We start from the raw sequence: 24,475 nt of genomic DNA on the forward strand, positions 1-24,475 counted from the left end.
TTGTGCAGAGCTGTGTAGTGTTGTATTGTGCAGAGCTGTGTCGAGTTGTGCAGAGCTGTGCAGAGCTGTGCAGTGTTGTATTGTGCAGAGCTGTGCGGAGCTGTGCAGTGTTGTATTGTGCAGAGCTGTGTCGAGCTGTGCAGAGCTGTGCAGTGTTGTATTGTGCAGAGCTGTGTCGAGTTGTGCAGAGCTGTGCCAGAGGCAGGCGGGCAGCGGGGGGGCTGGGGGAGGAGCCGGCTGCAGTCGGGCCCCGGGGGAGCGGAGCCGGTTTAGAGCCGGAGAGGAGGGGGGCCACACTCGCTCAGACACACAGCCGGCGCCGGCAGCACCGCGATGGGGCTCAGACACGTCCGGGACAGGGCGCACAGCGAGCCGGGCGCCCCCCTGCACCCACAGGCGCGCGGGCAGCGCCGGCCGAGCACCCCGCGCCCCCCGCAGCAGCCGCCCGCCCACCGGGGCTGCCTGCTGGGGCTGACTCTGCTCTCTCTCTCTCTCCTCCTCCTCCTCCTCCTCCTCCTCCTCCCCACCTCGCCCCCCGCCCCGCCCCCCTTCCTCCTCTGCCCCCCGCCGCTCCGCTCCCGCCGCCTCCCCCTGCCCCCCTCCCTCCCCTCCTTCCTGCTCTGCGCCCCCCTTCTCTCCCCCCCTCCCCGTCCTGCCTCCTCCTCCTCCCCCCCCCTGGCCAGTTTCGGGGACCCCTCCCTCTCCACGGCCTCCACGCTGGACCACATCCCGTCGGCAGCGGCGCCCCCCGCTGGCTGCCCCCGGCCGCGCACGCTGGTGAGACAGCAGAGCCTGCAGCAGCCTCTCACACAGCCCTCGTCCTCGGGGCTCAACGAGCTGCCCCCCACCTCCCAGAGCCTGGGCCAGCTGCACCCGCACCCCGGAGCCGGGCCGCGGGGGGCGCGGGGCGTGCGGGGCGCCGGGGGGGGGCCCGGGGGAGCCTCACGGTACCGGGGCGCAGGGGGGGGGCGCTCGCGCTCGAACCCGGGCAGCTGGGACCACATGATGGGGCAGATCAGGAGCAGGGGTCTGGACGTCAAGTCGTTCCTGTGAGTTTCTGACTTTCTCTTCTGCTTGTGCTTGGGGCTATGGGCTCGTCCTCGTCTCTCCTGTAGTACTGTCCCTGTCCTGTACCCCACCTGTCCCTGTCCTGTACCCCACCTGTCTCTGTCCTGTACCCCACCTGTCTCTGTCCTGTATCTGACCTGTCTCTGTCCTGTACCCCACCTCTCCTGTCTGTGTGGTACTGTCTCTATACTGTAGCTCTCCTGTCTGTGTGGTACTGTCTCTATACTGTAGCTCTCCTGTCTGTGTGGTTCTGTCTCTATACTGTAGCTCTCCTGTCTGTGTGGTACTGTCTCTATACTGTAGCTCTCCTGTCTGTGTGGTTCTGTCTCTATACTGTAGCTCTCCTGTCTGTGTGGTACTGTCTCTGTACTGGAGCTCTCCTGTCTGTGTGGTTCTGTCTCTATACTGTAGCTCTCCTGTCTGTGTGGTACTGTCTCTATACTGTAGCTCTCCTGTCTGTGTGGTTCTGTCTCTATACTGTAGCTCTCCTGTCTGTGTGGTACTGTCTCTATACTGTAGCTCTCCTGTCTGTGTGGTACTGTCTCTATACTGTAGCTCTCCTGTCTGTGTGGTACTGTCTCTATACTGTAGCTCTCCTGTCTGTGTGGTTCTGTCTCTATACTGTAGCTCTCCTGTCTGTGTGGTTCTGTCTCTGTACTGTAGCTCTCCTGTCTGTGTGGTTCTGTCTCTATACTGTAGCTCTCCTGTCTGTGTGGTTCTGTCTCTATACTGTAGCTCTCCTGTCTGTGTGGTACTGTCTCTATACTGTAGCTCTCCTGTCTGTGTGGTACTGTCTCTATACTGTAGCTCTCCTGTCTGTGTGGTACTGTCTCTATACTGTAGCTCTCCTATCTGTGTGGTTCTGTCTCTATACTGCAGCTCTCCTGTCTGTGTGGTTCTGTCTCTATACTGTAGCTCTCCTGTCTGTGTGGTACTGTCTCTATACTGTAGCTCTCCTGTCTGTGTGGTTCTGTCTCTATACTGCAGCTCTCCTGTCTGTGTGGTTCTGTCTCTATACTGCAGCTCTCCTGTCTGTGTGGTTCTGTCTCTATACTGTAGCTCTCCTGTCTGTGTGGTTCTGTCTCTATACTGCAGCTCTCCTGTCTGTGTGGTTCTGTCTCTATACTGCTGCTCTTCTGTCTGTGTGGTTCTGTCTCTGTACTGCAGCTCTCCTGTCTGTGTGGTACTGTCTCTATACTGTAGCTCTCCTGTCTGTGTGGTTCTGTCTCTGTACTGTAGCTCTCCTGTCTCTATAGCGTCTGTATACTCCATGTCTGTACTGTGAGAAGGGAAATGATTTTGGAACATGGTGCAGTCACTCTTCTCGCTCTCTGCCTCTGTTCCCCTCAGTCTTTTTTCTTTGCACCTGTCTGCTGATGCTGAATTTAGTGTGAGTGTCAGTGTGAGTGCAGTGTGTCAGTGTGAGTGCAGTGTGAGTGCAGTGTGTCAGTGTGAGTGCAGTGTGTCAGTGTGAGTGCAGTGTGAGTGCAGTGTGAGTGCAGTGTGAGTGTCAGTGTGAGTGCAGTGTGTCAGTGTGAGTGCAGTGTGAGTGCAGTGTGAGTGTCAGTGTGAGTGCAGTGTGAGTGCAGTGTGAGTGTCAGTGTGAGTGTCAGTGTGAGTGCAGTGTGAGTGTCAGTGTGAGTGCAGTGTGTCAGTGTGAGTGCTGTGTGTGTCAGTGTGCGTGCTGTGTGTGTCAGTATGAGTGCAGTGTGTCAGTGTGAGTGCTGTGTGTGTGTGTGTCTGTGAGTGCTGTGTGTGTCAGTGTGAGTGCAGTGTGTCTGTGAGTGCTGTGTGTGTGAGTGCTGTGTGTGTCAGTGTGAGTGTGTGTGTCAGTGTGAGTGCTGTGTGTGTGAGTGTGTGTGTCAGTGTGAGTGCAGTGTGTCGGTGAGTGCTGTGTGTCAGTGTGTGTGTCAGTGTGAGTGCTGTGTGTCAGTGTAAGTGTGTGTGTCAGTGTGAGTGCTGTGTGTCTGTGAGTGCTGTGTGTGTGAGTGCTGTGTGTCAGTGTGAGTGCTGTGTGAGTGTGTGTCAGTGTGAGTGCTGTGTGAGTGTGTGTCAGTGTGAGTGCTGTGTGTGTCAGTGTGAGTGCTATGTGTCAGTGTGAGTGCTGTGTGAGTGTGTCAGTGTGAGTGCTGTGTGTCAGTATGAGTGCTGTGTGAGTGTGTGTCAGTGTAAGTCCTGTGTGTCAGTGTGAGTGCTGTGTGAGTGTGTCAGTGTGAGTGCTGTGTGTCAGTGTGAGTGCTGTGTGAGTGTGTCAGTGTGAGTGCTGTGTGTCAGTGTGAGTGCTGTGTGAGTGTGTGTCAGTGTGAGTGCTGTGTGTGTCAGTGTGAGTGCTGTGTGAGTGTGTGTCAGTGTGAGTGCTGTGTGTGTTAGTGTGTGTGTCAGTATGAGTGCAGTGTGTCAGTGTGAGTGCTGTGTGTGTGAGTGTGTGTGTCTGTGAGTGCTGTGTGTGAGTGTGTGTGTCTGTGAGTGCTGTGTGTGTGAGTGTGTGTGTCAGTGTGAGTGTGTGTCAGTGTGAGTGCTGTGTGTGTCAGTGTGAGTGCGTGTCAGTGTGAGTGCTGTGTGTGTCAGTGTGAGTGCTGTGTGAGTGCGTGTCAGTGTGAGTGCTGTGTGTGTCAGTGTGAGTGCTGTGTGTGTCAGTGTGAGTGCATGTCAGTGTGAGTGCTGTGTGTGTCAGTGTGAGTGCTGTGCGTGTCAGTGTGAGTGCGTGTCAGTGTGAGTGCTGTGTGAGTGCGTGTCAGTGTGAGTGCTGTGTGTGTCAGTGTGAGTGCTGTGTGAGTGCGTGTCAGTGTGAGTGCTGTGTGTGTCAGTGTGAGTGCTGTGTGTGTCAGTGTGAGTGCATGTCAGTGTGAGTGCTGTGAGTGTCAGTGTGAGTGCAGTGTGAGTGTCAGTGTGAGTGCAGTGTGTCAGTGTGAGTGCTGTGTGTGTCAGTGTGCGTGCTGTGTGTGTCAGTATGAGTGCAATGTGTCAGTGTGAGTGCTGTGTGTGTGTGTCTGTGAGTGCTGTGTGTGTCAGTGTGAGTGCAGTGTGTCTGTGAGTGCTGTGTGTGTGAGTGCTGTGTGTGTCAGTGTGAGTGTGTGTGTCAGTGTGAGTGCAGTGTGTCGGTGAGTGCTGTGTGTCAGTGTGTGTGTCAGTGTGAGTGCTGTGTGTGTCAGTGTGAGTGCTGTGTGTCAGTGTGAGTGCTGTGTGTGTCAGTGTGAGTGCTGTGTGTCAGTGTTTGTGTCAGTGTGAGTGTTGTGTGTGTCAGTGTAAGTGTGTGTGTCAGTGTGAGTGCTGTGTGTCTGTGAGTGCTGTGTGTGTGAGTGCTGTGTGTCAGTGTGAGTGCTGTGTGAGTGTGTGTCAGTGTGAGTGCTGTGTGTGTCAGTGTGAGTGCTATGTGTCAGTGTGAGTGCTGTGTGAGTGTGTCAGTGTGAGTGCTGTGTGTCAGTATGAGTGCTGTGTGAGTGTGTGTCAGTGTAAGTGCTGTGTGTCAGTGTGAGTGCTGTGTGAGTGTGTCAGTGTGAGTGCTGTGTGTCAGTGTGAGTGCTGTGTGAGTGTGTGTCAGTGTGAGTGCTGTGTGTCAGTGTGAGTGCTGTGTGAGTGTGTGTCAGTGTGAGTGCTGTGTGTGTCAGTGTGAGTGCTGTGTGAGTGTGTGTCAGTGTGAGTGCTGTGTGTGTTAGTGTGTGTGTCAGTATGAGTGCAGTGTGTCAGTGTGAGTGCTGTGTGTGTGAGTGTGTGTGTCTGTGAGTGCTGTGTGTGAGTGTGTGTGTCTGTGAGTGCTGTGTGTGTGAGTGTGTGTGTCAGTGTGAGTGTGTGTCAGTGTGAGTGCTGTGTGTGTCAGTGTGAGTGCGTGTCAGTGTGAGTGCTGTGTGTGTCAGTGTGAGTGCTATGTGTCAGTGTGAGTGCTGTGTGAGTGTGTCAGTGTGAGTGCTGTGTGTCAGTATGAGTGCTGTGTGAGTGTGTGTCAGTGTAAGTCCTGTGTGTCAGTGTGAGTGCTGTGTGAGTGTGTCAGTGTGAGTGCTGTGTGTCAGTGTGAGTGCTGTGTGAGTGTGTCAGTGTGAGTGCTGTGTGTCAGTGTGAGTGCTGTGTGAGTGTGTGTCAGTGTGAGTGCTGTGTGTGTCAGTGTGAGTGCTGTGTGAGTGTGTGTCAGTGTGAGTGCTGTGTGTGTTAGTGTGTGTGTCAGTATGAGTGCAGTGTGTCAGTGTGAGTGCTGTGTGTGTGAGTGTGTGTGTCTGTGAGTGCTGTGTGTGAGTGTGTGTGTCTGTGAGTGCTGTGTGTGTGAGTGTGTGTGTCAGTGTGAGTGTGTGTCAGTGTGAGTGCTGTGTGTGTCAGTGTGAGTGCGTGTCAGTGTGAGTGCTGTGTGTGTCAGTGTGAGTGCTGTGTGAGTGCGTGTCAGTGTGAGTGCTGTGTGTGTCAGTGTGAGTGCATGTCAGTGTGAGTGCTGTGTGTGTCAGTGTGAGTGCTGTGCGTGTCAGTGTGAGTGCGTGTCAGTGTGAGTGCTGTGTGAGTGCGTGTCAGTGTGAGTGCTGTGTGTGTCAGTGTGAGTGCTGTGTGAGTGCGTGTCAGTGTGAGTGCTGTGTGTGTCAGTGTGAGTGCTGTGTGTGTCAGTGTGAGTGCATGTCAGTGTGAGTGCTGTGAGTGTCAGTGTGAGTGCAGTGTGAGTGTCAGTGTGAGTGCAGTGTGTCATTGTGAGTGCTGTGTGTGTCAGTGTGCGTGCTGTGTGTGTCAGTATGAGTGCAATGTGTCAGTGTGAGTGCTGTGTGTGTGTGTCTGTGAGTGCTGTGTGTGTCAGTGTGAGTGCAGTGTGTCTGTGAGTGCTGTGTGTGTGAGTGCTGTGTGTGTCAGTGTGAGTGTGTGTGTCAGTGTGAGTGCAGTGTGTCGGTGAGTGCTGTGTGTCAGTGTGTGTGTCAGTGTGAGTGCTGTGTGTGTCAGTGTGAGTGCTGTGTGTCAGTGTGAGTGCTGTGTGTGTCAGTGTGAGTGCTGTGTGTCAGTGTTTGTGTCAGTGTGAGTGTTGTGTGTGTCAGTGTAAGTGTGTGTGTCAGTGTGAGTGCTGTGTGTCTGTGAGTGCTGTGTGTGTGAGTGCTGTGTGTCAGTGTGAGTGCTGTGTGAGTGTGTGTCAGTGTGAGTGCTGTGTGTGTCAGTGTGAGTGCTATGTGTCAGTGTGAGTGCTGTGTGAGTGTGTCAGTGTGAGTGCTGTGTGTCAGTATGAGTGCTGTGTGAGTGTGTGTCAGTGTAAGTGCTGTGTGTCAGTGTGAGTGCTGTGTGAGTGTGTCAGTGTGAGTGCTGTGTGTCAGTGTGAGTGCTGTGTGAGTGTGTGTCAGTGTGAGTGCTGTGTGTCAGTGTGAGTGCTGTGTGAGTGTGTGTCAGTGTGAGTGCTGTGTGTGTCAGTGTGAGTGCTGTGTGAGTGTGTGTCAGTGTGAGTGCTGTGTGTGTTAGTGTGTGTGTCAGTATGAGTGCAGTGTGTCAGTGTGAGTGCTGTGTGTGTGAGTGTGTGTGTCTGTGAGTGCTGTGTGTGAGTGTGTGTGTCTGTGAGTGCTGTGTGTGTGAGTGTGTGTGTCAGTGTGAGTGTGTGTCAGTGTGAGTGCTGTGTGTGTCAGTGTGAGTGCGTGTCAGTGTGAGTGCTGTGTGTGTCAGTGTGAGTGCTGTGTGAGTGCGTGTCAGTGTGAGTGCTGTGTGTGTCAGTGTGAGTGCTGTGTGTGTCAGTGTGAGTGCTGTGTGAGTGTGTGTCAGTGTGAGTGCTGTGTGAGTATGTGTCAGTGTGAAGTGCTCTTTGAGGAGAAGGACATTAAGCAGCTCCCTCCTCTCCACACTGCATTGATTGTCTGTCCACAGCATCATTGATCTGAGGATAAATAGACAGACTGAGGGAGAGCAAAGGAGATAGAGATAAGAAACAGGATGGAGAGATCGCAAATTACAGCACAGAGAGAGTGGAGACCAGTGATGGAGGGATGAGAGAGAGGTGAGAGAATGAGAGAGTGATCAGTCCTGGATGAGAGAGTGAGAGAATGAGAGAGTGATCAGTCCTGGATGAGAGAGTGAGAGAATGAGAGTGATCAGTAATGAATGAGAGAGTGAGAGATGTTTCCCGGATGTTTCCCCAAGGCCTGGAACCAAGGACTGATCACACCCATCTATAAGAGTGGAGACAGACTCGATCCCAACAACTACCAGGCATCTGTGTGAACAGTAACCTGGGGAAGGTATTCTGCAGTATCCTGAACACACGAATACTGGCCTTCCTTACTGAACACAATGTCCTGAGCAAGAGTCAGATTGGCTTCTTACCAGATGACTGCATGTCTGATCACATTTACACCCTACACACACTGATAGACAAACACGTCCACCAAAAACACCAAAATTAATCCCTGCTTTGTCAATATCAAAAAAGCATTTGACTCGATTTGGCATGAAAGATTGTTTTATAAACTACTCCAAAGTGGCATAGGGTGCAAAGTGTACAACATAATTAAATCAATGTATTCAGAGAGCAAATGTGCAGTGAAAATTGGAAACAAAAGGACCAAATTCTTCACCCAAGGCCGTGGGGTGAGACAGGGCTGCAGCCTGAGCCCAACACTGTTCAATATCTATATCAACAAATTAGCAGGAATGTTGGAACAGTCTGCAGCTCCTGGTCTCACACTACACAACACAGAAATCAAGTTCCTGGTCTACGCAGATGACCTGGTCCTGCTGTCGCCCACAGAACAGGGGCTGCAGCAGAACCTGGCACTGCTGGAGCAGCACTGTCAGACCTGGGCACTGCCAGCCCATCTGGACAAGACCAGAGTTATGGTTTTCCAGAAGAAAGCCAGACCTCAGGGAAACAGGTACAAATTCACACTGAACAACAACACATTGGAGGACACATCCAGCTACACATATCTCGGTCTCACCATCAGCTCATCTGGGAGTTTTGACCTGGCAGTGAAGGCACTCAGGGCTTTCTACACAATAAGAAGGAGGCTCTTCAACATCAACCCACCAACAAGAATCTGGCTCCAAATATTTGAAAGTGTAATCCAACCCATTGCCCTATACGGCAGTGAAGTGTGGGGTCCCCTCACAGACCAGGAGTACACTCAATGGGACAAACACCCCACAGAAACTCTGCACATGGAGATCTGTAGAAACATCCTCCGTGTGCAGAGAAAAACACCTAACAACGGGTGCAGGGCCAAATTAGGCCAGTACCCACTATTGATAAACATATAGAAAAGAGTATTAAAGTATTGGCTACACCTAAAAAACAGCGACCAAAATTCCTACCACCACAAAGCCCTGCTGAGCCAAGAGCTGAGCCCAAAACAGAGCCCCCTGAGCCAGCTGGTCCTGAGGCTCACTGACCTGAGCCACACCGACACTAACCAGCATCAGGACAGCACTGCTAGAGCACCACAACTCAGACTCAACCGCATCACAGCACAGATCAAACAGCAGTATCTCACACACTGGGACACACACACAAACACAACATAAACTGGAATGCTACAGAACCCTAAACACACAATACACACTAGCCGAATATTTGACCAAGATAAGAAACAGCAAAAAGAAACAGACCCTGACAAGTACAGGCTCAGTGACCACACCCTGGCCAGAGAAACTGGACACAGGCAGACCTGGCTGCCCAGAGAGGACAGGCTGTGCTCCCACTGCCAGCAGGGAGAAATAGAGACAGAGGTGCACTTCCTACTGCACTGTGACAGATACTCTGGGATTAGAGAAACATTCTTCCCTAAATTCAGAAATCTAATCCCAGAGTTCCCACACCTGCCAGAATCACAATGGGTCCCAATCCTACTGGGAGAGGGAGGAGGGAACTCAGTTGAACTGGCAGCCCAGTATGTGATCTCCTGTCCCAGCCTGAGGAACAGTGAGTCTGTCTCCCAATAATGCTCCAGCCGCCTACAGTATATGTCAATATTTTATAATATGTCTTTGTTGTAAATGTCTGTAATATGTCTGTAGATTTTATTTTACTTTTATTTTTTGTTTTGTTTCGTGTTAATTTTATTATTTTTATTTGCTTTGGCAACACTGACTGTACCCATCGGTTATGCTAATAAAGCACCTTGAATTAAATTGAAATTGAGAGAGTGATCAGTCCTGGATGAGAGAGTGAGAGAATGAGAGGGAGATCAGTAATGGATGAGAGGATGAGAGAGTGATCAGTCCTGCATGAGAGAGTGAGAGAATGAGAGGGAGATCAGTAATGGATGAGAGAGTGAGAGAATGAGAGAGAGATCAGTGATGGATGAGAGGATGAGTGATCAGTAATGGATGAGAGAGTGAGAGAATGAGAGAGTGATCAGTAATGGATGAGAGAGTGAGAGAAGGAGAGAGTGATCAGTAATGGATGAGAGGAGGAGAGAGAGTGATCAGTCCTGCATGAGAGAGTGAGAGAATGAGAGAGAGATCAGTAATGGATGAGAGGATGAGAGAGTGATCAGTAATAGATGAGAGGATGAGAGAGAGTGATCAGTAATGGATGAGAGAGTGAGAGAATGAGAGAGAGATCAGTAATGGATGAGAGAGTGAGAGAAGGAGAGAGAGATCAGTGATGGATGAGAGAGTGAGAGAGAGTGATCAGTAATGGATGAGAGGATGAGAGAGAGTAATCAGTAATGGATGAGAGAGTGAGAGAATGAGAGAGAGATCAGTGATGGATGAGAGGATGAGTGATCAGTAATGGATGAGAGAGTGAGAGAATGAGAGAGAGATCAGTAATGGATGAGAGAGTGAGAGAAGGAGAGAGAGATCAGTGATGGATGAGAGAGTGAGAGAGAATGAGAGAGAGATCAGTAATGGATGAGAGGATGAGTGATCAGTAATGGATGAGAGAGTGAGAGAATGAGAGAGAGATCAGTGATGGATGAGAGGATGAGTGATCAGTAATGGATGAGAGAGTGAGAGAATGAGAGAGAGATCAGTGATGGATGAGAGAGTGAGAGAACGAGAGAGAGATCAGTGATGGATGAGAGAGCTGACCCAGAAAGCTGGAAGAGTGATCACCTCGAGACAGAAATGTAATGAGACTCAAATAGAAACAATTAGTCCAGATCTCGTTAATGGAGCTTAATGAAATGTTAATGCTGAGAGGCAGCCGAGAGCCAGACGGGGCTGAGATGACAGCACTGCTTCGTGGGGCTCCTGCTCTGCTCCGGCAATCCTCACCCTTTCTCCTGTCTTTCCCCCTCTCACCTCCTTTCTCTCCTCCTCTCCTCCCTGTCTCCCCCACTCCCTCTCCTCTCTCCTCTCTCTTCCCCTGTCCTCTCCTCTCTCCTCTCTCTCAGTGAAGGGAGAATGGTGGTTCTCTCTCTGGTTCTGGGTCTCTCTGAGCAGGATGACTTCGCCAACATCCCTGACCTGCAGGGGGCGCCAACAAGCCACGACACCCCCCCTGAGAAGAGGTACCAGACTGGGTGGGGCAGAGAGAGAGACAGACAGACAGAGTGGGGCAGAGAGGGAGAGACAGACTGGGCAGAGAGACAGACAGACTGGGTGGGGCAGAGAGAGACACAGACAGACTGAGTGGGGCAGAGAGGGAGAGACAGACTGGGCAGAGAGACAGACAGACTGGGTGGGGCAGAGCGACAGACAGACTGGGTGGGGCAGAGAGGGAGAGACAGACTGGGTGGAGCAGAGAGAGACAGACAGACTGGGTGGGGCAGAGAGAGAGAGATAGACTGGGTGGAGCAGAGAGAGAGACAGACTGGGTGGAGCAGAGAGGGAGAGACAGACTGAGTGGGGCAGAGAGAGAGAGACAGACTGGGTGGGGCAGAGAAAAAGACAGACAGACTGGGTGGAGCAAAGAGAGAGACAGACTGAGCAGAGAGAGAGAAACAGACTGGGCGGGCCAGAGAGAGACAGACAGACTGGGTGGGGCAGAGCGACAGACTGGGCAGGGCAGAGAGAGAGAGACAGACTGGGTGAGGCAGAGCGACAGACTGGGCAGGGCAGAGAGAGAGAGACAGACTGGGTGAGGCAGAGCGACAGACTGGGTGGGGCAGAGAGAGAGAGACAGACTGGGTGGAGCAGAGGCAAAAGGAGAGTTGTGGTTGTGGTTGTTCATGTGCGGCTGGGGTGTCATTCTTGTCCAGAGATGAGCCTGCATTGGCTGAACGGGATTGGACGGTTGAGTTAGGAGGTGGCGATGCGATTGGACGGTTGAGTTAGGAGCTGGCGATGCGATTGGACGGTTGAGTTGGGAGTTGCCGATAAGATTGGACAGTTTGTAATAATCCTGGAAAAACTGGGTGGAAATTTAACTCTGTCCAGAAAGGGTTCAGGGAGTAAGACATGTCTTGTGAGGGGTTGTGTTAATTCTGCCAGGTTGTGTTGTAAGGGGTTCTGCTAATTCTGGGAGGTTGTGTTGTGAGGGGTTGTGTTAGTTCCTGTGGGTTGTGTTGTGAGGTGTCGTGTTAATTCCTGTGGGTTGTGTTGTGAGGGGTTGTGTTAGTTCTGCTTATTTGTGTTGTGAGGGGTTGTGTTAGTTCTGCTGGGTTGTGTTGTGAGGGGTTGTGTTAATTTCTGATGTTTGTGTTGTCAGGGGTTGTGTTAGTTCTGCCAGGTTGTGTCGTGTTGTTGTGTTGTGTTGTGGAAGTGGGGGGGTCTGCAGGGATGGTCAGGGGAACTGGGGCCTCAGTAGTGCAGACAGGTCAGGGGTCACTGTCTGAGGTGAGTCTGGGGGTGTCCGTGCTGTAGGCTTAGAGAGGGTCAGTGACACACTGCGTTTTGGGGTCACTGTAGAGTCTGGGGGTGTCCGTGCTGCAGGGGAGAGAGAGTCAGTAACACACTTCGTTTTGGGGTCACTGTAGAGTGGGGGTGTCCATGCTGTAGGGTTAGAGAGGGTCAGTAACACACTGCGTTTCGGGGTCACTGTAGAGTCTAGGGGTGTCCGCGCTGTAGGCTTAGAGAGGGTCACTAACACACAGCGTTTCAGGGTCACTGTGGAGTCTGGGGGTGTCTGCGCTGTAGGCTTAGAGAGGGTCAGTGACATACTGCATTTTGGGGTCACTGTAGGGTCTAGGGGTGTCCACGCTGTAGGCTCAGAGAGGGTCAGTGACACACTGCATTTCGGGGTCACTGTAGAGTCTGGGGGTGTCCGTGCTGTAGGGTTAGAGAGGGTCAGTGACACACTGCGTTTTGGGGTCACTGTAGAGTTTGGGGGTGTCCATGCTGCAGGGGAGAGAGAGTCAGTAACACACTTCGTTTTGGGGTCACTGTAGAGTGGGGGTGTCCATGCTGTAGGGTTAGAGAGGGTCAGTGACACACTGCATTTCGGGGTCACTGTAGAGTCTGGGGGTGTCCGTGCTGTAGGGTTAGAAAGGGTCAGTGACACAATGCGTTTCAGGGTCACTGTAGAGTCTGGGGGTGTCCGTGCTGTGGTGTTAGAGAGGGTCAGTGACACACTGCGTTTTGGGGTCACTGTAGAGTCTGGGGGTGTCCCACCGCTGTCGGAGAGCTGGTGTTTAGGAGTCATTTCACACTTCGTGTGAGCGGTCTCTGCCCATGATCAGAGTGGGGGTCCTACCCCATCAGCATTCAACAGAGCATGTCTGAGGACTTGGGGACCCCTGAGCCTGTTAGGGGGGTTCCAGCAGACTGCAGGTGCTGGGGTGTTGGGGTGTAGCGGGTATTGGGCTGCTCGGAGTGAGAGGTGTCTGTGGGGGGGTGTCTCTCTCGAGTTTCTCTCCAGCCCGGAAGTGGACCCTGGCTCGCCGGCAGCTCTGTGGTCAGGTAATGAGGATAGTATCACAGGTCAAGGTGAAACTGCGCCCCTGCCTCTTGCCTGCTGCCCTGCGCGTCTGTGTCTCTACGAGGCTCTCACCTGTACCTGTCATCTATCCTGTCTGCTCTGCGCTATCTCACCTGTACCTGTCATCTATCCTGTCTGCTCTGCGCTGTCTCACCTGTACTGTCATCTATCCTGTCTGCTCCGTGTCTCAGCTGTACTGTCATCTGCCCTGTCTGCTCTGTCTCAGCTGTACTGTCATCTGTCCTGTCTGCTCTGTGTCTCATCTGTCCTGTCTGCTCTGTCTCAGCTGTACTGTCATCTGTCCTGTCTGCTCTGTGTCTCATCTGTGCTGTCTGCTCTGTCTCTCACCTGTAGTGTCATCTATCCTGTCTGCTCTGTGTCTCAACTGTACTGTCATCTGCCCTGTCTCTCACCTGTAGTGTCATCTGCCCTGTCTGCTCTGTGTCTCACCTGTACTGTCATCTGCCCTGTCTGCTCTGTGTCTCAACTGTGCTGTCTGCTCTGTGTCTTAGCTGTACTGTCATCTATCCTGTCTGCTCTGTCTCAGCTGTACTGTCATCTGCCCTGTCTGCTCTGTGTCTCAACTGTACTGTCATCTGCCCTGTCTCTCACCTGTAGTGTCATCTGCCCTGTCTGCTCTGTGTCTCACCTGTACTGTCATCTGCCCTGTCTGCTCTGTCTCAACTGTACTGTCATCTGCCCTGTCTCTCACCTGTACTGTCATCTGCCCTGTCTGCTCTGTGTCTCAGCTGAACTGTCATCTGTCCTGTCTGCTCTGTGTCTCAGCTGTACTGTCATCTGTCCTGTCTGCTCTGTGTCTCATCTGTCCTGTCTGCTCTGTCTCAGCTGTACTGTCATCTGTCCTGTCTGCTCTGTGTCTCATCTGTGCTGTCTGCTCTGTCTCTCACCTGTAGTGTCATCTATCCTGTCTGCTCTGTGTCTCAGCTGTACTTTCATCTGCCCTGTCTGCTCTGTGTCTCAACTGTACTGTCATCTACCCTGTCTCTCACCTGTAGTGTCATCTGCCCTGTCTGCTCTGTGTCTCACCTGTACTGTCATCTGCCCTGTCTGCTCTGTGTCTCAACTGTGCTGTCTGCTCTGTGTCTTAGCTGTACTGTCATCTATCCTGTCTGCTCTGTGTCTCAGCTGTACTGTCATCTGCCCTGTCTGCTCTGTGTCTCAACTGTACTGTCATCTGCCCTGTCTCTCACCTGTAGTGTCATCTGCCCTGTCTGCTCTGTGTCTCACCTGTACTGTCATCTGCCCTGTCTGCTCTGTCTCAACTGTACTGTCATCTGCCCTGTCTCTCACCTGTACTGTCATCTGTCCTGTCTGCTCTGTGTCTCAGCTGTACTGTCATTTGTCCTGTCTGCTCTGTGTCTCACCTGTACTGTCATCTGTCCTGTCTGCTCTGTGTCTCATCTGTCCTGTCTGCTCTGTGTCTCAGCTGTACTGTCATCTGCCCTGTCTGCTCTGTGTCTCACCTGTACTGTCATCTGCCCCATCTGCTCTGTGTCTCAGCTGTACTGTCATCTGCCCTGTCTGCTCTGTGTCTCATCTATCCTGTCTGCTCTGTGTTTCAGCTCTACTGTCATCTGCCCTGTCTGCTCTGTGTCTCACCTGTACTGTCATCTGTCCTGTCTGCTCTGTGTCTCATCTGCCCTGTCTGCTCTGTGTCTCACCTGTGCTGTCATCTGTCCTGTCTGCTCTGCATGTCTGCGTGTCTCGCAGTGTCTGAAGTACAGTAGCTATTTGCTCCCCCACTTGTCTGCTTCCTCCCTGCTTCCCTTCGGCACACTGGGCTCTCCGTTTCCACAGCGGTTACCATGACAGCAGCCCAGTTTCACTGTGGCCCTGGGAGCTGTGCGCCTTGGCACTGCCTCAGTCTGCCCCCTGCTGTCTGCAGCAAGGCAGTGCAGGCTGCACGGCGACCACTGGCTCCCACTAGCTGGCTGTGCTGTGTGCAGGTCTGCTAATGAGGTCTTGAGTTCTACACACACTCCTCACGGAGGAAACACAGAAACTCTTTAAGAGAAATAGACCACGTGCTGTTCCTCCACACAAACCCCAGCCCTGCAGAACGGTACAGCCTGACCTCCTTCTTCTCGGGGGACGCGTTCCTGATCTGTCTGCGGATCAGGGTGAGGAGGAAGGGGTGTATGTCATGGCTGTTTGATAGCTTCGAGCTCTGGAGCGCCCTCTGGTGAAGGGGTTGATAAAACAGCAGCTGAGTCTTCCGAGGGGTCTTGTCGTCCCTGTGGAAGGGATACGTTTTGTCAAAGAGAGATCGTCTCGGACATCACCCTCCTCCTCATGATTCGCGCTTGCCTGTCTGCCTGCTTGCCTGTCTGTCTGTCTGTCTGTCTGTCTGTCTGTCTCTGCCTGTCTGTCTGTCTGCCTGCCTGTTGGCCTGTCTGTCTGTCTCTGCCTGCTGCTGCGTCTGTCTGTCTCCCTCTCTCGTCTGTCTTTCTTGTTCTGACAAGTGTGCTATTCAGCAGCAGAATGTATCTCCACTTTCCCAACAGCCTGAGCCTCTGGACAGAGCAGCTCTGTACTGTTTCGGTGACCCCTGTACCCCACTCCTCTTCTGAACCCTGTCTGCCTGCAGTGCGCTGGTGGGACTGTATGTCCAGGTGGTCAGAGACCCTGGGCCCTGTCCCCCCGTCCCCCTGTTCCCCTGTCCTCCTGTCCCCCTGTTCTCCTGTCCTCCTTTTCCCCTGTCCCCCTTACCTCCTGCTCTCCTGTCTCCCTGCTCTCCTGTCCCCCTGTCCTCCTGTCCCCTGTGCTCCTGTCCTCCTGTCCCCTGTGCTCCTGTCTCCTGCTCTCCTGTCCTCCTGCTCTCCTGTCCTCCTGCTCTCCTGTCCCCTGTGCTCCTGTCCTCCTGTCCCCTGTGCTCCTGTCCCCTGCTCTCCTGTCCTCCTGTCCTCCTGTCCTCCTGTCCTCCTGCTCTCCTGTCCCCTGTGCTCTGCAGGCTCTCTGGGTGCTGAGTGCTGCCCTGTGAGTCCTTGCTGGTGAATCTCACTTGTGCCAAGTTTGTCCTCTCTGAGCCCACTGGACCTTCCTGGTCCGGTCTGGTCCGGTCCGGTCCGGTGCCGGGGGTGTAGCTGTAGCCATATGGGCCGATTCTGGGATAAACCTTTGACTTCTGTTTTTTTGGGGGGGGGCTGTGTGTTTCAGGTCCCTGCGGCCGCAGGCTCTGCGTCCCTCTCGTGTCCCTCTTCCTCCTCATCCTCCTCCTGCTCTCTGTCCTGCCCTGGAGACTAACCAGCCTCTTCCTCCTCGCTCTCCCCCACAACTGCACTGTCTCTCCAGCATCACTGTTTTTACAGCTGCCTCCTCCTCTCACAGTGTGCGTGTGTGTGTGTTTGTGTCCCAGTGTGTGTGTGTTACAGTGCTCTCTCTCTCTTCGAACTGACCAGCCTTCTTGTGTTTCCAGCCTCCTCCAGCTCAGTGCTGGTGTCTGTTGACCTCCTCACGCTCGCTCAGTCTCTCCACAGCTCCTTCTCTTAACTCTGCGTCGTGCCTCCATCACTCCGTGTGTGTGCAGCCTTCCTCCTCCTCCTCCTCCTCCCCCCAGCGCCTAACCTCTCATCGCTGTCTTGCCTCTCGATGTGCCTTTACCAGTCTGCTGTGTCTCCTGTAACAGAGTCGCCCATCTTCTGACGTCAGCCGGAGAGCCTCCCTCTCTCTCTCTCTCTCTCTCTCTCTTTCTCTCACGTTTCCTTCCCTCTCTCCTCCCCCTCCTCTCTCTCTGACGAGGTGCAGTAGGCCAAAGGGGGAGTCTGGCTCCCGGTCCGATCCCTCCCCCTCTCTGCCAGGTCTGTGTGGGCAGGTTTGTGCCCTCAGCCCGGCCTCGCAGCTGGCTCGCTCCCCGACTCTCCGGGCTCACTCCTGCTGCGCTGCTGTCCGCCTGAGGCCATCAGAGCCGAGCCCCAGGCTGGGCCGGACGGACCTCAGCCCAGCAGGAGACCACTGTGGCTCCTGTAGCTGCCGGGCGAGGGCTCTGTGCCAGTGTGCCAGGGCCATGTCACAGGAGGGGGGGTAGGCAGGTCAAGGTGTGTGGTACTGCCCAGGCACAGTGCCCAGGTGTGTGGTACTGCCCAGGTGTGTGGTACTGCCCAGGCACAGTGCCCAGGTGTGTGGTACTGCCCAGGCACAGTCCCCAGGTGTGTGGTACTGCCCAGGCACAGTGCCCAGGTGTGTGGTACTGCCCAGGCACAGTCCCCAGGTGTGTGGTACTGCCCAGGCACAGTGCCCAGGTGTGTGGTACTGTTCAGGCACAGTGCCCAGGTGTGTGGTACTGCCCAGGCACAGTCCCCAGGTGTGTGGTACTGCCCAGGCACAGTGCCCAGGTGTGTGGTACTGCCCAGGCACAGTCCCCAGGTGTGTGGTACTGCCCAGGCACAGTGCCCAGGTGTGTGGTACTGTTCAGGCACAGTCCCCAGGTGTGTGGTACTGCCCAGGCATAGTGCCCAGGTGTGTGGTACTGTTCAGGCACAGTGCCCAGGTGTGTGGTACTGTTCAGGCACAGTGCCTAGGTGTGTGGTACTGCCCAGGTGTGTGGTACTGCCCAGGCACAGTGCCCAGGTGTGTAGTACTGTTCAGGCACAGTGCCCAGGTGCATGGCACTTCTCAGGTGTGTGGCAGTGCCCAGGTGCTTCGATGGCCAGCTGACCCTGTGCTGTGTGTCCACAGGCAGCCCAGTGGGAACAAGGTGTCCAACACCACCCCAGTGCAGGGCCAGCTGCCCCAGGACGAGGACCGCCGCACAGACGCGCACTCCTCCGTCTCGGACCTCGCCAACTCCCTCACCAGCGAGATGATCATGGTAGGACAGCCGGCGCCCCCTCTGTCAGATACTGTCCCAGCAGTGTCCGGTCACACAGGGCACACTTAGCTGCCACCAGTCAGCTTAGTGCTTCCCAAACAGGAAGAGATACTGCAGAGATGGGGAGAGGACTGGGGCAGCAAATCACTGTACCCCCTGCCCCACAGCAGAGTGATATTGGGGCAGCAGATCATTGTACCCCCTGCCCCACAGCAGAGTGATACTGGGGCAGCAGATCACTGTACCCCCTGCCCCACAGCAGAGTGGTACTGAGGGCAGCAGATCACTGTACCCCTGCCCCAGCAGCAGAGTGATACTGGGGCAGCAGATCACTGTACCCCCTGCCCCAGCAGCAGAGTGATGATGGGGGAGCAGATCGTTGTACCTCCTGCCCCAGTGCCGGACAATGTGTGTATCAGAGTTTGAGTGTGTATCAGTGTGTATCGGAGTGTGACAGTGTGTGTGTGACACTGTATGTGTATATCAGTGTGTATCAGAGTGTGAGACTGTGTATGCAACACTGTGTGTACATTCAGTGTGTGTATCAGTGTGTGTATTTGACACTGTGTGTGTGTGTGTATCTGTGTGTGTATGACACTGTGTGTATTAGTGTTTGTGTATGTATGACACTGTGTATATTCAGTTTGTGTATCAGTGTGTGTATGACTGTCTATGTGTATATTCAGTGTGTGTATCAGTATCAGTGTGTGTGACACTGTGTGTGTCTGTATCAGTGTGTGTGTACGACACTGTGTGTATCAGTGTGTGTGTACTGTATGTATGACACTGTGTGTGTATGAGACTGTATGAGTGTATATATTCAGTATGTGTATCGGTGTGTGTAGGACACTGTGTGTATATTCAGTATGTTTATCAGTGTGTATGACTGTGTGTATGTATATTCAGCATGTGCATCAGTATCAGTGTGTGTATGACATCATGTGTGTATATTCAGTATGTGTATCAGTGTGTATATGACACTGTGTGTGTGACACTGTGTGTGTGTATATTCAGTATGTGTATCAGTTTGTGTGTATGACACTGTGTGTGTATATTCAGTATGGGTATCAGTGTGTGTGACACTGTGTGTGTGTATATTCAGTGTGTGTATCAGTGTGTGTATATGACACTGTGTGTGTGTGTATACTCAGTATGGGTATCAGTGTGTGTGACACTGTGTGTGTGTATATTCAGGATGTGTATCAGAGTGCGTTACACTGTGTGTGTGTATACTCAGGATGTGTATCAGAGTGTGTTACACTGTGTGTGTGAATATTCAGGATGTGTATCAGTGTGTGTGACACTGTGTGTGTGTATATTCAGTATGTGTATCAGTGTGTGTGACACTGTGTGTGTGACACTGTGTGTGTGTATATTCAGTATGTGTATCAGTTTGTGTGTATGACACTGTGTGTGTATATTCAGTATGGGTATCAGTGTGTGTGACATTGTGTGTGTGTATATTCAGGATGTGTATCAGAGTGTGTTACACTGTGTGTGTGAATATTCAGGATGTGTATCAGTGTGTGTGACACTGTGTGTGTATATTCAGTATGGGTATCAGTGTGTGTATGACTGTGTGTGTGTGTCACTGTGTGTGTGACACTGTGTGTGTATATTCAGTATGGGTATCAGTGTGTGTGTGTGACACTGTGTGTGTGTATATTCAGGATGTGTATCAGTGTGTGTGACACTGTGTGTGTATATTCAGTATGGGTATCAGTGTGTGTATGACTGTGTGTGTGTGTCACTGTGTGTGTGACACTGTGTGTGTATATTCAGTATGGGTATCAGTGTGTGTGTGTGACACTGTGTGTGTGTATATTCAGTATGGGTATCAGTGTGTGTATGACATCATGTGTGTATATTCAGTATGTGTATCAGTGTGTGTGTATGACACTGTGTGTGTGTATATTCAGTATGTGTATTAGTGTGTGTGTATGACACTGTGTGTGTACATTCAATATGTGTATCAGTGTGTGTGACATTGTGTGTGTATATTCAGTATGTGTATCAGTGTCTGTGACACTGTGTGTATATATTCAGTATGTGTATCAGTGTGTGTGTATGACACTGTGTGTGTATATATTCAGGATGTGTATCAGTGTGTGTGACACTGTGTGTGTGTATATTCAGTATGGGTATCAGTGTGTGTATGACTGTGTGTGTGTCACTGTGTGTGTGTATATTCAGGATGTGTATCTGTGTGTGTGACACTGTGTGTGTATATTCAGTATGGGTATCAGTGTGTGTGTGTGTGACACTGTGTGTGTGTATATTCAGAATGTGTATCAGTGTGTGTGTATATTCAGTATGTGTATCAGTGTGTGTGACACTGTGTGTGTGTATATTCAGGATGTGTATCAGTGTGTGTGTATATTCAGTATGTGTATCAGTGTGTGTGACACTGTGTGTGTGTATATTCAGGATGTGTATCAGTGTGTATGTATCAGTATGTGTGACACTGTGTGTGTGTGACACTGTGTGTGTATATTCAGGATGTGTATCAGTGTTTGTGACACTGTGTGTGTGTATATTCAGTATGTGTATCAGTGTGTGTGACACTGTGTGTGTGTATATTCAGTATGTGTATCAGTGTGTGTGACACTGTGTGTGTGTATATTCAGGATGTGTATCAGTGTGTGTATCAGTATGTGTGACACTGTGTGTGTGTGTATTCAGTATATGTATCAGTGTGTGTGTGACACTGTGTGTGTGTATATTTAGTATGTGTATCAGTGTGTGTGACACTGTGTGTGTGTGTGTATCAGTGTGTGTGACACTGTGTGTGTGTATATTCAGTATATGTATCAGTGTGTGTGTGACACTGTGTGTGTGTATATTTAGTATGTGTATCAGTGTGTGTGTATCTGTGTGTGTGACACTGTGTGTGTATATTCAGGATGTGCATCAGTGTGTGTGACACTGTGTGTGTGTATATTCAGGATGTGCATCAGTGTGTGTGACACTGTGTGTGTGTATATTCAGTATATGTATCAGCGTGTGTGACACTGTGTGTGTGTATATTCAGTATATGTATCAGTGTGTGTGACACTGTGTGTGTGTATATTTAGTATGTGTATCAGTGTGTGTGCATCAGTGTGTGTGACACTGTGTGTGTGATGCTTTGCTCCAGCTGTCCCCGGGCTCGGAGGATGACGATGGCCATGAGGGAACCGGTCAGGAGAAGCTGGGGCGGATCCAGTTCAGCGTGGGCTACAACTTCCAGGAGTCCACCCTGACGGTGAAGATCCTGAAGGCCCAGGAGCTGCCGGCCAAGGACTTCAGCGGCACGTCTGACCCCTTCGTGAAGATCTACCTGCTGCCCGACAAGAAGCACAAGCTGGAGACCAAGGTCAAGAGGAAGAACCTCAACCCCCACTGGAACGAGACCTTCCTGTTTGAGGGTGAGTGTGTCTCTGTCCTCTCTCACTGTCCATCTCCTCTCGCTGTCCATCAGCCACTGTCCATCTCTCCTCTCGCTGTCCATCAGCCACTGTCCATCTCCTCTCTCACTGTCCATCTCCTCTCACTGTTCATCAGCCACTGTCCATCTCCTCTCTCTCTGTCCCTCTCTCACTGTCCATCTCCTCTCTCGCTGTCCATCTCCTCTCTCACTGTCCATCAGCCACTGTCCATCTCCTCTCTCTCTGTCCCTCTCTCACTGTCCATCTCCTCTCTCGCTGTCCATCTCCTCTCTCACTGTCCATTAGCCACTGTCCATCTCCTCTCTCACTGTCCATCAGCCACTCTCCTCTCTCACTGTCCATCTCTCCTCTCGCTGTCCATCAGCCACTGTCCATCTCCTCTCTCACTGTCCATCTCCTCTCTCTCTGTCCCTCTCTCACTGTCCATCTCCTCTCTCGCTGTCCATCTCTCCTCTCACTGTCCATCAGCCACTGTCCATCTCCTCTCTCACTGTCCATCTCTCCTCTCGCTGTCCATCAGCCACTGTCCATCTCTCTTCTCACTGTCCATCTCTCCTCTCACTGTCCATCCCACTGTCCATCTCCTCTCTCGCTGTCCATCCCACTGTCCATCTCTCCTCCTGCTCCATTAGACCCTCCTGACCCTGGGCTCTCTCGCTCTGTCCTCTTCCCCTCAGGATTCCCCTACGAGAAGGTGGTCCAGCGGACTCTGTACCTGCAGGTTCTAGACTATGACCGGTTCAGCCGGAATGACCCAATTGGTGAGGTGTCCATCCCGCTAAACAAGGTGGACCTGGCCCACATGCAGACCTTCTGGAAGGAGCTGAAGCCTTGCAGCGATGGAAGTGTAGGACACTGAACTGAACTGGGAGATACTGGGAGACACTGGGAGAGAGGAGGAGGATATTGAAAGAGGGGGAGGGAGGTGACTGTGAGAGGAGGAGGAGGGAGGTGACTGTCAGAGGAGGAGGAGGGAGGTGTGACTGTGAGAGAGGAGGAGGGAGGTGTGACTGTGAGAGAGGAGGAGGGAGGTAACTGTGAGAGAGGAGGAGGGAGGTGACTGTGAGAGGAGGAGGAGGGAGGTGACTGTGAAAGAGGAGGGAGGTGTGACTGTGAGAGAGGAGGGAGGTGACTGTGAAAGAGGAGGGAGGTGACTGTGAGAAAGGAGGGAGGTGACTGTGAAAGAGGAGGGAGGAGACTGTGAGAAAGGAGGGAGGTGACTGTGAGAGAGGGAAGGAGGTGTGACTGTGAGAGAGGAGGAGGGAGGTGTGACTGTGAGAGAGGAGGGAGGTGACTGTGAGAGCAGGAGGGGGGAGGAGACTGTGAGAGAGGAGGAGGGAGGTGTGACTGTGAGAGAGGAGGAGGGAGGTGACTGTGAGAGAGGAGGAGGGAGGTGACTGTGAGAGAGGAGGGAGGTGACTGTGAAAGAGGAGGGAGGTGTGACTGTGAGAGAGGAGGAGGGAGGTGTGACTGTGAGAGAGGAGGGAGGTGTGACTGTGAGAGAGGAGGGAGGTGACTGTGAAAGAGGAGGGAGGTGACTGTGAAAGAGGAGGGAGGAGACTGTGAGAAAGGAGGGAGATGACTGTGAGAGAGGGAGGGAGGTGTGACTGTGAGAGAGGGAGGGAGGTGTGACTGTGAGAGAGGAGGGAGGTGACTGTGAGAGCAGGAGGGGGGAGGAGACTGTGAGAGAGGAGGAGGGAGGTGTGACTGTGAGAGAGGAGGAGGGAGGTGACTGTGAGAGAGGAGGAGGGAGGTGACTGTGAGAGAGGGAGGGAAAGGTAAATGGACTGAGACTGAAAGAAAGAGGGATATTACACTAGAAGGGAGACTGAGTGCCGAAGAGACTGGGAGAGTGACCACAGCATCTCTCCCTTTCAGGGTAGCCGTGGGGAACTCCTCTTGTCCCTGTGCTACAACCCCACAGCCAACACCATCACTGTGAACATCATCAAAGCACGCAATCTTAAAGCCATGGACATCGGGGGGACTTCAGGTACCGTCTACAGCACAGACTCACTCTGCCTTACACTGTCCCCGATCTCCTGCCCCATGTGTCTCTCCTCTCTCCTGCCCTGTGTCTCTCTTTCCTCTCCCCTCCCTGTGTGTCTCTCTCCTCTCTCCTGCCCCGTCTGTCTCTCTCCTCTCTCTCCTGCCCTGTGTGTCTCTCTCCTCTCTCCTGCCCCATCTCCCACTCTCCTCTCTCCTGCCCTGTGTGTCTCCTCTCTCTCCTGCCCTGTGTGTCTCTCTCTTCTATCTCTTGCCCTGTGTGTCTCCCTCCTCTCTCTCCTGCCCTGTGTGTCTCTCCTCTCTCCTGCCCTGTGCGTCTCTCTCCTCTCTCTCCTGCCCTGTGTGTCTCTCTCCTCTCTCTCCTGCCCTGTGTGTCTCTCTCTCCTCTCCCCTCCCTGTGTGTCTCTCTCCTCTCTCCTGCCCTGTGTGTCTCTCTCTCCTCTCCCCTCCCTGTGTGTCTTTCTCCTCTCTCCTGCCCCGTCTGTCTCTCTCCTCTCTCTCCTACCCTGTGTGTCTCTCTCCTCTCTCCTGCCCCGTCTGTCTCTCTCTCTCCTCTCTCCTGCCCTGTGTCTCTCTCCTCTCTCTCCTGCCCCGTCTGTCTCTCTCCTCTCTCTCCTGCCCCTGTGTGTCTCTCTCTCCTCTCCCCTCCCTGTGTGTCTCTCTCCTCTCTCTCCTGCCCCGTGTGTCTCTCTCTCCTCTCCCCTCCCTGTGTGTCTCTCTCCTCTCTCTCCTGCCCTGTGTGTCTCTCTCCTCTCTCCTGCCCTGTGTGTCTCTCTCCTGCCATGTGTCTCTCTTCTCTCTCTCCTGCCCTGTCTGTCTCTCTCCTGCCCTGTCTGTCTCTCTCTCCTCTCTCCTGCCCTGTGTCTCTCTCCTCTCTCTCCTGCCCTGTCTGTCTCTCTCTCCTCTCTCCTGCCCTGTGTCTCTCTCCTCTCTCTCCTGCCCTGTCTGTCTCTCTCTCCTCTCTCCTGCCCTGGCTGTCTCTCTCCTCTCTCCTGCCCTGTCTGTCTCTCTCCTCTCTCCTGCCCTGTGTCTCTCTCCTCTCTCCTGCCCTGTCTGTCAATTCAATTCAATTCAATTCAAGGTGCTTTATTAGCATGACCGATGGGTACAATCAGTGTTGCCAAAGCAAATGAAAGTAATGATATTTACATTAAACAAAACAAAAAGTAAAATAAAATCTACAGACATATTACAGACATTTACAACAAAGACATATTATAAAATATTGACATATACTGGAGGCGGCTGGAGCATTATTGGGAGACAGACTCACTGTTCCTCAGGCTGTGACAGGAGATCACATACTGGGCTGCCAGTTCAACTGAGTTCCCTCCTCCCTCTCCCAGTAGGATTGGGACCCGTTGTGATTCTGGCAGGTGTGGGAACTCTGGGATTAGATTT

The 24,475-nt window shown here is 52.7% G+C and overlaps 1 protein-coding gene across 1 annotated transcript in view; it reads left to right on the plus strand.

Annotated features, from left to right (window-relative positions):
- LOC148819706 (uncharacterized) overlaps window positions 1-24,475 on the plus strand; it is a 104,966-nt gene that overhangs the window by 77,818 nt on the left and 2,673 nt on the right. The window contains exons 12-17 of the mRNA XM_088935222.1: window positions 684-1,049; window positions 10,347-10,463; window positions 17,507-17,639; window positions 20,776-21,046; window positions 21,745-21,914; window positions 22,946-23,060. Coding sequence (XP_088791348.1) covers window positions 684-1,049; window positions 10,347-10,463; window positions 17,507-17,639; window positions 20,776-21,046; window positions 21,745-21,914; window positions 22,946-23,060 — 1,172 coding nt within the window. The remainder of the gene's footprint in view (window positions 1-683; window positions 1,050-10,346; window positions 10,464-17,506; window positions 17,640-20,775; window positions 21,047-21,744; window positions 21,915-22,945; window positions 23,061-24,475) is intronic.

The sequence above is a fragment of the Atractosteus spatula genome, chromosome 16 (assembly GCF_055471065.1).
Source record: "Atractosteus spatula isolate fAtrSpa1 chromosome 16, fAtrSpa1.hap1, whole genome shotgun sequence".
In the NCBI taxonomy this organism is placed as follows: domain Eukaryota; kingdom Metazoa; phylum Chordata; class Actinopteri; order Semionotiformes; family Lepisosteidae; genus Atractosteus; species Atractosteus spatula.